General features: G+C 49.6%; 1 protein-coding gene across 5 annotated transcripts in view; it reads left to right on the top strand.

Moving 5' to 3' along the window:
• The first annotated feature begins 257 nt into the window (after window positions 1-257).
• Window positions 258-13853, top strand: part of SLC52A3 (solute carrier family 52 (riboflavin transporter), member 3) — a 16477-nt gene continuing 2881 nt past the window's right edge. Inside the window, exons 1-4 of one of the 5 annotated variants that reach the window (XM_010841774.1) lie at window positions 258-277; window positions 833-920; window positions 10374-10996; window positions 12623-13122. In XM_010841774.1, the coding sequence (XP_010840076.1) occupies window positions 10430-10996; window positions 12623-13122 (1067 nt within the window). In that variant the 5' untranslated portion in view covers window positions 258-277; window positions 833-920; window positions 10374-10429. Of the gene's footprint in view, window positions 278-312; window positions 374-550; window positions 712-764; window positions 921-10373; window positions 10997-12622; window positions 13123-13853 lie in introns of those variants that run through there. The other 4 variants (XM_010841776.1, XM_010841775.1, XM_010841777.1 and 1 more) reach the window with 4 other exon arrangements.

Genomic DNA, 13853 nt, shown 5'->3' with positions numbered 1-13853 from the left:
CAGCTGACCAGATGGTGAGGCCAGAGCCAATGCTTGGGCAGGTCTTTTGTCTTCTGGGGTCAAAACGCTGGCTAATGTGAGCCTTTTATCGTTAAATTGACTCATCAGGGTCATCAGAATCAGCTCATGGACAGGTTCCAGACACACAGTAGGCTCTTGGTGAGCCCCACCCACCATCCCCCCGCCTTTCCCCCTCCTTGGGGCGGGGACAGGTTAATACTAACCTGGCTGCCTCTGGCCCCTCCCATGCAGAGCCGCCTGAGAACAGGACCAGCAGGTAAGCCAGCAGAGCCTGGCAGGCAGTTCAGGTCTGCTAAGGGCAGAGCAGCAAGTACCAGGGGCCAGTCCCTGGCAAGGATCACTGGGCACCGAGGTGGGGGCACTAGTCTGGGGACGCGGGTGCCCCACGGCCTTTCCCCTAATTTCAGCTGCTGGCTCAGAGGCCAAGGGATAGGAGGGAAAAAGGGCCTCCTCCCCTGTTGGAGTTGGTCCGGTTGGAGTTGGGGCAACCTGAGCCGGCTGGGTGGACTCCAGACCCGCCCCCTCCCCAGGCCAAACGAGTGGGCCCCTACAGACCTCTGCCCGGCTGCATCTCCATGCCACTGGGACATCTAGACAGCTGCTCCTGCCAGGTGGGGGCCGGAGTCTCCCCTGCCTGGCACCGGGACCGGAGGTTGGGATAGGCATTGAGGGGAGGAGAACCCAGCCAAGGTCAGCCCCGTGGGAGGGCTGAAGCCCTTCCAGGGCTTGGGAGAGGGGTGAGGGAGGAAGGGAACTCATGGTCCACATTGGCTGGCTGCGCTCCCATTATCTTCTCGCTTCCTCCCTGAAGCAAAGCCCTAAAAGCCCGGGCATCTTTAGACCTTTGGAGACTCCAAGACCCAGAGAGTGCGAGCAGCTGGCTTGACAACGCACAGCCGGTAAGCACAAGCCTGGCTGAGCAGGGGGTGGACAGGGGGCAGGCAAGCACTGCTTCCTCCCTGGGCCTGGTTCCTCCACGTCTGTGAGACAGGAATGCAGAGATGGGATGAGGCTCAGGGGAGCCGGTGGAGAGGACAAGTGAAGGCCTCTGGATGCACGTGGACACAGGGCGCCAGGGCGGTGGCTGACCCGGGCCAGGCCTCCAGCACACCCAGGCCTCTCCCCTGCCTCCACCTCCTGCTCACTGCAACCTCTGCCTTTGGCCTGCCTCTGTCTTTCTTTCTGCCTGCTTCTGCTTCTAGCTTTTGATTCTTTCTTTCCTTCTATGCCTCAGTCTCTGTCTTTTTGTCTCCACCTCTTCCTCTAGGTTTTTTTTTAACTGTCTCTATCTCCCTGTTCTGTTCACTCAATACCATCTCACTCCTGCCCGGACCACATCCTCACCCCTCTAGTCTTATTAGGAGTCTGGAACCTGGGGTAATATTGACTCAGACCCTTGTCTGGGAGCGGTGTGTGGCCAGCGCCCATGCTGTCAGCTGGCACTGTCCGAGCTGCCCTGGCTGACTTAACCCCCACGGCTGAGGCAGGCAGGTTCGCAAACCAGGTGGCCATCTGGACACTGGGAGAGAGGACAGGGCCAGACTCACATGGGAGAAAGCAGCACTCGACAGATAGACACAGAAACTCCCGTCCTTGAGCTGATGCCCAGTGATGCCATAAAGAAGAGAGCAGAGAGCAGGTCAGTGTAAGCTTAGAGGCTTGGGCTCTGATGGTCAAGGCTGGACAAGGCCCTTCCTGCCAGTGGGGGTGTGCTGGCCCCTGACCCCTACTCCCTTCACTCCCTTGGGCCTGGGACACAGCTTTTCATGCAAGAATCTGAAGGAAGGAGACACCTTTGTCTGAGGCTGTCCTTCTGGCTTCACTGTCTGTTTGCCCACCTGCTGTAGGAGAATGTCAAGGGTCTCATTTGAAGCCTTAGGTTTCTGGTTTCCCACAGTCGCCAAAGGGCCTGGGAAACAGATGTGTTTGGAGTCTCTCCCAGGTTTGTCCAGGGCCTGGATCGCATGTCTCTCCCTTTTCCAGCCCAAGTGCTTCGGGAGGCTAGAGGTGAGTGGAAAGGGATCCTGCTCAGCTTGGCCCCTGAAGCTGGTCTCTAACCCCCTCCCCTCCAGGGCCCTCCTCACGCTGCTTAAGAGGGCTGGGTCCGCAGATATACCTGGGCTCAAACCTCAGCTCTCAGTTGACTAGCTGTGTGACCTCAGCAAATGACTTTCCCTCTCTGAGCCTCGGTTTCCTCATCTATTATATTAAATGTAGACAATTATCACACTTTCTCCAGGATTGTTGAGAGGACTTGACGGATAATGTGTGTAAAGTGCTTAACGCTGGGCCTGGGGAGACAAGCAGTAAGAAATGGCGGCCGTTGTTCTAGCTGTTACTCTTGGCACTGTTTTTATCTTTTCCCCCTTGACAACTGCACCAGCTTTCTAAGGGGTTAACAGGCTTCATCCCTGATTCCACCCTGGTTCTCCATTACTGTCCTCACAACAGCCAGCATGATTCTATCTAAAGTGAAATTAGAGCTGGCCCAGCAGGGGAGATTTTTGACTCAGAGGAAACCTCCAAACTCTTGCCTACAGGGCCCCATGTGACCTGGCCAGTTCCTCCCCCTGGGACCTGCGATAGCCACATCAGCCTCCTGGCTGTGCTTTCCACACCAAGACCTGTTTCTGGCTGGGCATACAAGTGAGGCCCCACCCCAGGGCCTTTGCACTTGCTGTCCCCTCCCCCCACTACTCTTTCGCCTGACATGGCTCACTCCCAGGCTTCCTTCAGGTTCCCTCTGCCAGCTGCCCTCCCCGACTGCCTGCTCCCCCTGACAGCTCCTTCCCTCCACAGCCCTTATCACCAGCTGACTAGCTCGATGTTCCTACTTTGCTTAGCGACTGTTTCATCCCACACTTTCCTGAGAGCAGAGATTGTGTCCAGCACATAGCAAGTATCCAGTGAATACCGGGTAAATGAATGAACAAGAACTGCAAAGCCACTGTAAAACAGATAACAGAGATATGCACTTTTAAACAGTATCCCCAGCACTCTTTGAGCCACTCCTGAGATCTCTGAAGCCACCCAGCCTCGGCATTGGCAGGTACCTCTGCCCAGGACATCCGCCGTCCACTGCCATTGATGCTCCAGAAGCACATGGCACTTAGTGTGGCTCCTGGGAATAAGCCAAGGCAGGGGAGCCATAAAGGAGATGGGTCACGCTGGGCCATAACACCACCATGACTTTTTTCCAAATAGAGACTTGTAGAGCCAAATCACTTCCCTCAAAGTATACAGCTGCCTGCCTCAGGACCCAGAGAACTCATCTCTGTGGGCCATGGGGACTGGGGCTCTCAGTGCATGGGACCCATTGCACATAAATAAAATTCAGGCCCCTTACCTCCCCAGTCTGCCCTCTGCTCCCCATTAAGCCCACTGTTTCAGCCACACTGGCCTAGGCTGGCCCAGGACCTTTGCACAAGCTGTTCCTTCTGTGTATATGTTCTTTGGAGTATTTTTATGATGTTTTTAATTTTAAAAAATATTCAAACATTTGGTACAGCTGAAATTGATTTTCTTTTGATGGAGCAGGGACTGGGTAAGAGATAAGAGATTCAGCTTTATTTATTTTCCCCAAATGACTACCCTATCTTATGTTCTTACTGGTTCTATGTAGGAAAACTACTTATTTGTAAATGTGTAACTGGCCAGGTTGCTGACCTCATAGTTTTATAGCTGTTCAGGTGATAAAAAGGTAACCATCTTCTGCCAATTCCCCTCCTCCCTTTAATTATTTACTTATTACTCCTTAATAGGCATACCACTTATTGCCTCCTCTATATCCTTGCTTATTTTATACCTTCTTCTGCTCTCAAGGCCTGAAACAGTGAGTCAAACCCCACCATTTACTATTCTTCTGTCCGTCTCTCCTAGCATGTCTGAGGCTTCTGGAGAAAGTTATTCAGAATACAGATATTCACTACTGTTTTGACTCCATTATGAATCAGTCTTTATCAATATAAACTGAGTCTCAGTTTACACTTTTGATTTTTGCTATCAGATTCCATAGTGAGAGTTACCGCTCCCTCCCTCCGTGTCTCTCTCTCTTTCCCTGCATTTTTTTCTGGAAGACCTTCGCCCCACACTTACTCCTAACCTGTTCCTTTTGGTATCTCTTTAAGGTGTGTCTCAACAACTCATTTCGTTTGATTTTGGGTTTTGATCAGATCCTAATTGAGGCAGGACCTGAGTTTCTGAGTCAGGGCATTAATAGTAAATGAGATCAATGTATTCATTAATTTTTGCTTACCATCACTGGTCAGTGCACATTCTTGAACATATATCTCTGCCCAATTAGCCAGTGTTTTGCTATTTATAAAAAATAAGAGTGGCTTAAACAATGTAGAAGCTTACTGATAACAACACTAAACAAGCAAAATGGTATGAGCGAATGCTTTCACTGTTCACCTGAAACTGTCAAATCATTGTTAATCAGCTGTATCCCAGTACAAAATAAAAGTTAAAAAAAAAAAAAAAAAACAAGCAAAATAGCCCAGCAGGGGGCAAAACAGGGCTGGTATGGCAGTTCTATGCCTGAGAGGGGGTCTAGCCTCCGTCTAGTCCCAACACCATCTCCCATTTGTGCAAAATGGCTGCTGGCATTCTGCCTATCACATCTAAATTCCAGACAGCAGGAGAAGGAAGAGCAAAAGAGCACATTTCCTTTAAGGAGATTTTTTCAAAGTCTCTTACACCCTCATTAGTGTTAGTGTTAGCCACTCAGTCGTGCCCAACTCTTTGCGACCCCATGGACTGCATCCCACCAGGCTCCTCTGTCCATGAGATTTTCCAGGCAAGGATACTGGAGTGGGTTGCCATTTCCTTCTCCAGGGCATCTTCCCACCCCAGGGATCGAACCCCGGTCTCCTGCACTGCAGGCAGATTCTTTACCGACTGAGCTACAAGGGAAGCCCCTACAACCTCATTGGCCTGGTCTTAATTCAAGAGCCATGTCCAGCTACAAAGGAAGTTGGAAAATGTAGTCCTTTAGCTCAGTGGCCATTTGTCCAGACAAAAATCTAGTCTTGGTAATAATGAAAGAAGGAAGAGTGGCTGGTGGGAAGCAGCTAGTAACCTTGGTCTTGGAGTATCAATGCTCCATCTTTTCTTTCCTTCCAAAGTGTTTCACTCATCCTAGGCAGAACTCTACCGGAGCTGATGGGGGTCAGCTTTTTTTCAATGAGATTCTGCCTGCTGTATAACAGGTTGTGGTCTCAGGTTGGAGTGAGCAGCCAGCACCTATTTCTGGGTCTTCTTGGACAGTACAGTGAGCTGCTAAGAAGCTATGATGAACTGCTGGCTTTTGAAAGAGGTCTTTTCCCTCCTCCACTCCACTGATCCTCTGGAGCAACACTGCCTCTGTTTTGCAGCCCGTGAGTTACCTGCCTTGGCCAATGTAGGGCAGGAACCTTGCCTTTCCATCCAGCCCCAGCCACTGCTCCCTCCCCTCTACCTGTAGCTCTGCCTCTGCTTTGGCCCATGATGCATCTGGGTCCTGCCGCCCACCCACCTCTTCCTCACACTTTTCTCTGGGGATAGCCCCTGTGTCTTTTCTGCTTGCACCCCTCACAGCACTGGGCACAAAGCAGGTGATTAAAAATCCCTGCTTGTTGATTGTTTAGAGGGAAGTGATGACAAAATTCTGCCTTCAGAAATGACGTGTATTGTGGTATCAGGAAGTGTTCAGGATAACTGTGTTTTTAAATGCAATTGCCACATTTTTTGAAATGGTAATTGTGATCATTAACATGTACACATACGAAGTATCAGGCATCAGTGAGCATTTTGCAGGTTTCATAGTCATAACAACTCTGATGTTGGTACTGGGAGCCTCCCATTTTGTATAAGAGAGATCAGACACCAGAAGTTAAGCCAATTAGTTCAAGGTTGAAGCCAGGATTTGAGGCCAGACATCTGCCTCTAGACACTAGTGCAGCAAGAGCAGTAAGGTGGCTGGAGGCAGTGACCTGAGTCCAGATCTGAGAGAGAGGCCCAAGGTTGGATCCCAGCCCACACCTTGCCCCCTACTAGGACAGGATCCAGGGCAAGCCACATCTTGCTCTCAAAAATGAGGGCTAGGCTTGATCAGGGTTTGCAGTGTATCAGGCTTGGAGGGTCCCGGGTGGGTGCCCTAAATTAAAGAGGGCCAAGTGTGATTGTTGCCATGTAGGCAAGCTGACCTGGTGTTGTCTTCTAGAATATTCAGGAGAAGCCAGAAATCCTGAGTTTTGTTTGCCAAATCCTTTCTGACTTGCAGACGTCAGTAACTAATTATTTACAACTCACCCCACATCAAAATAACACATCTGCTGCTTGCCTGCAGCCAGTGAGTTACCAGTTCACAAACTGGAGCTAGGTCATCTGTAAAGGCTATTCCACCACTGTCAGAATGCGAGATTCCAAAGCAGCCCCTGCCCTCCAGGGGTTTCAGTCTCCCTGGCAAATGTACCAGGACACACCCACTCCAGGAAAACCCTGAACGGAGGGGCCTGGGGTCTGGGGCTGGCAGCCAGTGGAGGTTTCCTGAGGGGCAGAGTCCTGCAGAAAGCTGAGATGCAGATGGGTGTGAAGATGGTGCCCCAGCCAGGCTAAGACAGAAGTTTGCCCTCTCTCTGTGGGTCCTCTGGGCACGCCCAGAGCCAGGGCTTGACCTGTGCTGTCAGTGGGGCCAGCTTGCTGGTGAGGAAACAGAGCTTTAGTGACTCGCCTAAGGCCCCCAGACAGGAGGTGGTGAAATGGGACTGAAAGCAGGTCTGGCTGCATTCCACCTCCCAGGGAGGATTGGGTTTCAGAGGAAGAGAGTCTGGGGTTGGAGAGTCAGCTCTATGTACGGGAACCTGGAGAGGAAGTTCCACCCCACAGGGGCTGCCCCAGCATGCTCTAGAAGAGAGACAAGGAGTTAAAGGCTGACCATGTGAGTTGAGCAGAACCAAGAGATCAGGGTCCTGGGGAGAGGTGAGTGGAGCCATCTGCTTCAGAGGACCCAGCCTCTGCAACACTAGCCTCCGGAGAGGCCCTCCACCCCCATAGACCCCACCCCATTCCCCATCTGTAAAAAGGATGTGATTGGACCAGTCAACATTTCTCTCCAAAATGGTACCTGTGCCAGCTGTGATTTCAGGCAGTACCTCCAGGGGAACTTTCTTTTTTTCCTTTAGTAATTTTAATATTCATATGTTAATTTTCGTGCAAATTAGAAAAAAGTAATAACTATAACAGCAAACCCTTAGTGAGCGCTTTCTATGCGCCAGGTACTGTTAAGACAATATATACTCCTTAACGTTGCATCTCATTACAAACCATGAGGTCGATTTACAGAGAGGGGAAATGAGGTAGAGGGAGGCAAACTCAGTCACCCCAAATCATTCAGTAAGCTCAGAGGCAGACCTGGCTTCAAGTTCAGGCAGCTGCCTCCAGTTACTCACTCAACTCTGTGAACAAAGAATGTTGCCTGACATCCCATCTCTACAAGGATTAAGTTGGAACCCACAGCAGTTGACCGTCAGTGCTTCCTGAGGGGCATTCAGGATGGAAAAGCATTCAGCATGAAGCATTCTGTTTCAGATATACAGCCCCCAGACAGTTAAGATGCAAACCAAAGAAAGAATTATTCCAGTAATCCTGTATCTTCCCTTACATTGAAAAGCATTAAAATCATTAACTTGAGCTGAGTTTGTGTCTGTGTCTGTGGGTGTGTGACTGGCATTAATCTTTTACCTAGACTTATGTATGACCACATGTAACTCCCAACAACAAATTCATATATATCCTGGCTCCTCCCTTACCTCTCTGGGGCAGTTCCTCAGACCTGAGAGGCTGTCTTCCTGGCTATAATCTTCACATTTCTATTGCTTAGCCGCTCAGTCTTTCCGACTCTGGGACTCTATGGACTGCAGCATGCCAGGCTTCCCAGTCCTTCATCTCCTAGAGTTTGCTCAAATGACTCATGTCCATTGAGTCATTGATGCCATTCAGCCGTCTCATCCTCTGTCGCCCCCTTTTCTCCTGCTTTCAGTCTTTCCTAGCATCAGGGTCTTTTCCAATGAGTTGGCTTTTTGCATCAGGTGACCAAAGTACTGGAGCTTCAGCTCAGCATCAGTCCTTCCAATGAATATCAGGACTGATTTCCTTTAAGATTGACTGGTTTAATCTCCTTGCTGTCCAAGGGATTCTCAAGAGTCTTCTCCAGCACCACAATTTGAAAGCATCAATTCTTCGGTGTTCAGCCTTCTTTATGGTCCAACTCTAATATCTGTACATGACTACTGGAAAACCATAGCTTTGACTAGATGGACCTTGGCTGGCAAAGTGGTCTCTCTACTCTTTAATATGCTGTCTATGTTGATCATAGCTTTCCTGCATAGGTCCCTGAATAAAGCTGAAACTCACTGCTCTTATGTTGTGAGATGCTGATTTTTTTTTTCAGTTGACAAACCCTCTCCACTGTTTTTTCTTAGACTGAGGGTAACAGCACAGGTGGTGTGACACAGGTAATTGGGAAGGTAGTAAAAAAAAGGATAGGCTACCCACTCCAGTATTCTTGGGCTTCCCTAGTGGCTCAGTTGGTGAAGAATCAGCCTGCAATGCAGGAGACCTGGGTTTGACTCCTGGGTTGGGAAGATCCCCTGAAGAAGGGAACAGCTACCCACTCCAGTATTCTGGCCTGGAGAATCCCATGAACTGTATAGTCCATGGGGTTGCAAAGAGTCAGACACGACTGAGCGACTTTCACTTCACTTTACTTAAACAGGTCACAGCATGGCTCTAGAGGGCTACAGCCAGGCGGTCTCCAAGGGCCTGTCCAGAGATGGAGCTCTATAATTTGAGAAGAAGAACTCCAGACTGGAATTTTATATCAGATAACCGTATTTTTGTAACAGATAGTGTGCTGTGTTTACATGGTTCACAAATCAAAATTATATAAAAAGATCTACACTGAGATGCTGCAAACATCCCAGCAGTTTCTATGTGTCCTTCAAAGTCTGCTTTGCGCAAATACAGAGAACATATTCTTCCTCCTCTTCCCCTCAGTCCAAAAGACCATACACTGTGCACCTACCTTAATGTTGTTCACTTATCCACTCAGCCTTGAGGCCTGTCACCATCCACCAACCAGTGAGCTCTCCCATCTCCCTCTCTTTGTAACAGGTGTGTGCTATTCTAACAGGCCATCATCTCTTCCACTAGCCTCTCTTCTGTGAATGGCACAAAGGTTGTCTCTTATGTTTTGCTGTTATCAACAAGACTGCAAGCAATAGTAACCTCGTGTATAACTCATGGCTTTGGAACAATCTCACAGTGAGAAATGGAGTCACTGTTGATTGACATTTCCCATGGTGAATGAAGGGGACGGTCTAAGACTTACTTGTATTTTTCCCTCTGAACTGTTCATATCCTATGTCGACTTCTCTGTTGGGTCTTTTTGTTCTTAATCTGCAAAAACTCTTGACATATTAGGAAGATGAACCTTTTGTCTGTGCTTTACATTGCAGTATTTTCGCCCCGGATATCATCTGTCTTTTGATCTTCTTTTTGGTATTTTTTTTGTCATTGTTTGCAGAGGCTGTTTTATTTGCTTTCTTTTGTGTGTTCTAATATTTATGCAGTAGAATGTATTATTGTAGCCACGCATTCCAGGAAACAAATTCACTCAGAAGAACAATGCAGATAGTGGAGTGCAGTTTATTACACCAGCGGGCCCAAGGCAGAGTCTCCTCTTAGCCAAGGACCCCGATCAGTTTTTGTGAAAACCTTATGTACCCTAAATGTACGTGCCCAAACCCACCTCCCCAAATTCCCTGAAACTAGTCTGAACAAAGGAAAAGAAAGATACAATCAAAGTTAACCCATGATTCATATGCCTTAGGCCTAGGTAGTTAACAGTGGACAATTATCAATAGGCCTGTGATCATACCCCAGTAAGCATAATAGAATTTATGATTCTATTCGGTTATACAATTAGGGTATTCTTTTAGGTGAGGGAGAGTCTAGGTACGAGCCCTGGGGCTCTTCCATCTGGGGGGGTCTGGTTTTCCAGTTGGTATGTCATTTCCATAGATACTAGGCATTTAGCTCAAAGTCCACAGTCAGGCCCAAGATGGAGCCTGTTCTGTTTCCTCCTTCAGTATCAAATTTTTCTTTTGTGGACTCTGGATTTAGGAGTCATGATTAGGAAATCTTTCCCTGCTGAAAGGTTAGTTATAAAGGGATTTGTCCATGTTTTCTGCTAATAAAAAGCCAACGTGTTCACGGAGAGGGGAATAATAAGAGAAAACCCTGGGCCCAGAAGCACCGTCTTTTGCTATATGACGCACCTGACATGGCTCACTGATACTCTTCTCTATCAGACACGCTGCAGGCTGATCTGCGGAGGGAGCTGCCTCCGGCCCAGGCGGACGTCACCATGGCCTTCCTGATACACCTGCTGGTCTGCACGTTCGGGATGGGCTCCTGGGTGGCCATCAACGGGCTTTGGGTGGAGCTGCCCCTGCTGGTGACAGAGCTACCGGAGGGCTGGTATCTGCCCTCCTACCTCACAGTGATCATCCAGCTGGCCAACGTCGGCCCCCTGCTGGTCACCCTGCTCCATCACTTCCGGCCCGGCTGCCTTTCCGAGGTGGCCGTTGTCTTCACCGTGCTGGGGGTGGGCACCATCGCCTGCACCCTCTTTGCCTTCCTCTGGAACGTCACTTCCTGGGTGCTGGGCAGCCGGCACAGCATTGCCTTCCTGGTCCTCACCTTCTTCCTGGCCCTGGTGGACTGCACCTCCTCTGTCACCTTCCTGCCCTTCATGAGCAGGCTGCCCACCTACTACCTCACCACCTTCTTTGTGGGCGAAGGACTCAGCGGCCTCCTGCCTGCACTGGTGGCTCTTGCCCAGGGCTCGGGTCTCACCACCTGCGTCAACGTCACAGAGATATCGGCCACCACCCTGAGCCCTGAGACCACCAGGAACATGGACAGCCCACAGGTATCTGGCATCTCTCAGGGTCATTGCAGATCTGTCCTTGGTCACAAGCAAGATCTTACCAAGGGCTGGTGTTCCCTAGATGTTGGGTGGACCTGTATTCTTGACCCAACAGCACTTCTGATTACCTGGGGGCACTGCTGAGACACACACATATCTAGGGTGGGGCTCCTCTGAAATCCTTGCGGTCGGGTGTATTTTGAAATCTGGAGTTTCAGATCGTAGAACACACTTACCCCACGTCTAAGACAGGGCCTGTGACACGGCAATGGGCACAGCGATCCCCACAGCCCACAGCCCAGGGCATTCATGCCCCATAGGCAGATGAGGGCTATAAACAGCTTCATATCCAGTTCAAATGTTGCTGTCAACCAAGTCACGAAAACATTCTGACTTTCAGAGCCTTTCGGATTTTAGAGTTGCAGATAAGGGATTGTGAACGTGTCTTTATTGAAAAGTCCCCAGGTGCCACTAATGTACAACCAAGCTTGAGAACCACAGACTTTAGACGTTGATAAACGTTTAGACGCTACCCCATGTGTTTACAGCCTCAAACTTTCTCACTGGATGTGGGACAATATATGTGTCTGATATGATCCAAACCGCAGCAGTGCAGCAATGGTTACAAACTCGTGGCCTGGGCCACCATAACAGGCAAGATTTTTTTTTTTTGAGAGTTTGAATTAGTTAATAACATTCAAATGTTTTGAAATTTCACATAAATCTAGATGCATGATATCTCTTGAAAACAGTCACCACAGGGCGCCTTTGGGTGGGGCTGTTCTTCTGTCTCAAGCCAGCCCCATCTCTGAATATGCATATTTTCGGTTGCCAGCCCTGGAGGGCATTGAGTGGGCGGAGCTGTAGCTTCTGTCCTGACACCTCCGCGCTCCTTAAAGTGGGGGCTGCACTGGCGCTGTCAGAGGACACACACAGGCTGATACAGATCCAGTGCTGCTGCCCAGCGAGCGAGTCAGTGTGAGCATATATTATCCTCACCATAGTAGCTGTGCGTATACTATCCATCACTTACATAATAATGATAATGCCTAGTATTTCTTGTATACACACAGACCTCGAAGACAATTGCAGATTTCGTTCCAGACCACCACGATAAAGCAAATATCTCAATAAAAAAGTCACGCAAACTTTTTGTGTGCCTATAAAAGTTATGTTTACGCTATATGTCGTCTATTGAGTGTATAATAGCACTGTGTCTAAAAAAAACAATGTACATAGCATAATTTTAAAATATTTTATTAATAAAAAGTGCTAACTATCTAGGAATTTCCTGGTGATCCAGAGCTTAGAACTCAGCTTCCACTTTAGGGGATCTAGGTTCAATCCCTGGTTAGACAATGAAGAGCCCACAAGCTGTGTGGGGCAGCCAAAAAAAAAAAAAGTCAACTATCATCTGAGCCTTCAGTGAGTCACAATTTTTTTGCTAGTGGAGGGTTTGAAATAATTCAAGAATTACCAAAATGTGACCCAGAGGCAGGAAGTGAGCAAATGCTGTTGGAAAAAATACGAATAGACTTGCTCAACATAGGGTTGCCACAAACCTTCAATTTGTAAAAAAAAAAAAAAATCACCCAGGGATCTGACTGGCCCTTGTTTTGTCTTTCCCAGGGAGCTAGCCGCACTTTGGTGTCCAAGCTCGCTGGGACAGCACCCTCCGGGGTCCACCTGGAAAGCCGTTACCTGCCCGCCAACTTCTCGCCCTTGGTCTTCTTCCTTCTGCTCTCCTTCATGATGGCCTGCTGCTTCATCTCCTTCTTTTTCCTCCAGCGTCAACCCAAGCGCTGGGAAGCCTCCATAGAAGACCTCCTCACCTCTCAGGTCACCCTCAACTCCATCCGGCCACAGGAAGGGAAGGACCTGGGTCCCCCCGAGGAGAGCGGCAAGGCCCAGGACCCTCCGGAGGAGAAGACGGCCCCCCAGCACCTGGCCCACCTGACTTTCATCTACGTCCTGGTGGCCTTTGTGAACGCGCTCACCAACGGCGTGCTGCCCTCCGTGCAGACCTACTCCTGCCTGTCCTACGGGCCTGTGGCCTACCACCTGTCCGCCACCCTCAGCTCCATGGCCAGCCCTCTCACCTGCTTCCTCTCCATTTTTCTGCCTAACAGGTCTGCCCTCACCTGGCCCTGGAGAGCGCGGGTTGGGGGTGCACTTCGTGTCAGAACCGAGAATCCACCGCGCCTACCTATCAGGCTGGAGGTGGGATAGTTAAGAACACGATGTCTGGGGCTCAACTGCCTGGGTTCAAGTCCCGGCTCTGCCACTTGCTAGCTCTGTGATACTGGACGCCTCTCTGGGCCTCAGGAGTCTAATCTGGAAAATGGGGAGAATAATAGCTCTTCTTAGGTTGCTGGGGGCTAATTTTGTAAAGCTTTTAGAGCAGTGAGTGCCTGGCGCATGTCAGGTCTACATTCACCACCACTGGCCCATGAGGAGGAATAAGCAGGCAGGAAGCGAGGCTCCTATTTACAAATGGAAACCCTGAGGCTCGGAGAAAGCGTTTGCTCATGTCTAATTCCCAGGATTTGAGTCCTGCCCTCCTGCCTCCGGCCCACACTGGCCCTCTTACAGCTGTAATTCTAGAAGAATGGCTGAGCAAATTGATAAAACACAAATTGAGTCAGCCTAGATCGAGGCCTGGGGTTCCAAATTTTAATAAGCAACCTAAGTGGTTCTGATGCAGGGGCTTCAGACCCCCACAGGTGAAACACCCACCTTGGGGTCATGAAATTTTAGGTCCCCCTTGCCTCCCACCTTCTCCTCTGCCCTGCCTGTCCTTACTGCCTCTCAGCCCTGCCCATCCCCACCTGCCATCCCCACCTCCCCTAGTCCTGCCCAC

Source organism: Bison bison, unplaced genomic scaffold, assembly GCF_000754665.1.
Source record: "Bison bison bison isolate TAMUID 2011002044 unplaced genomic scaffold, Bison_UMD1.0 scf7180017864167, whole genome shotgun sequence".
NCBI lineage: Eukaryota > Metazoa > Chordata > Mammalia > Artiodactyla > Bovidae > Bison > Bison bison.
The sequence above is the reverse complement of the archived record's forward strand: the minus strand, read 5'-3'. Positions and strand labels throughout refer to the sequence as shown.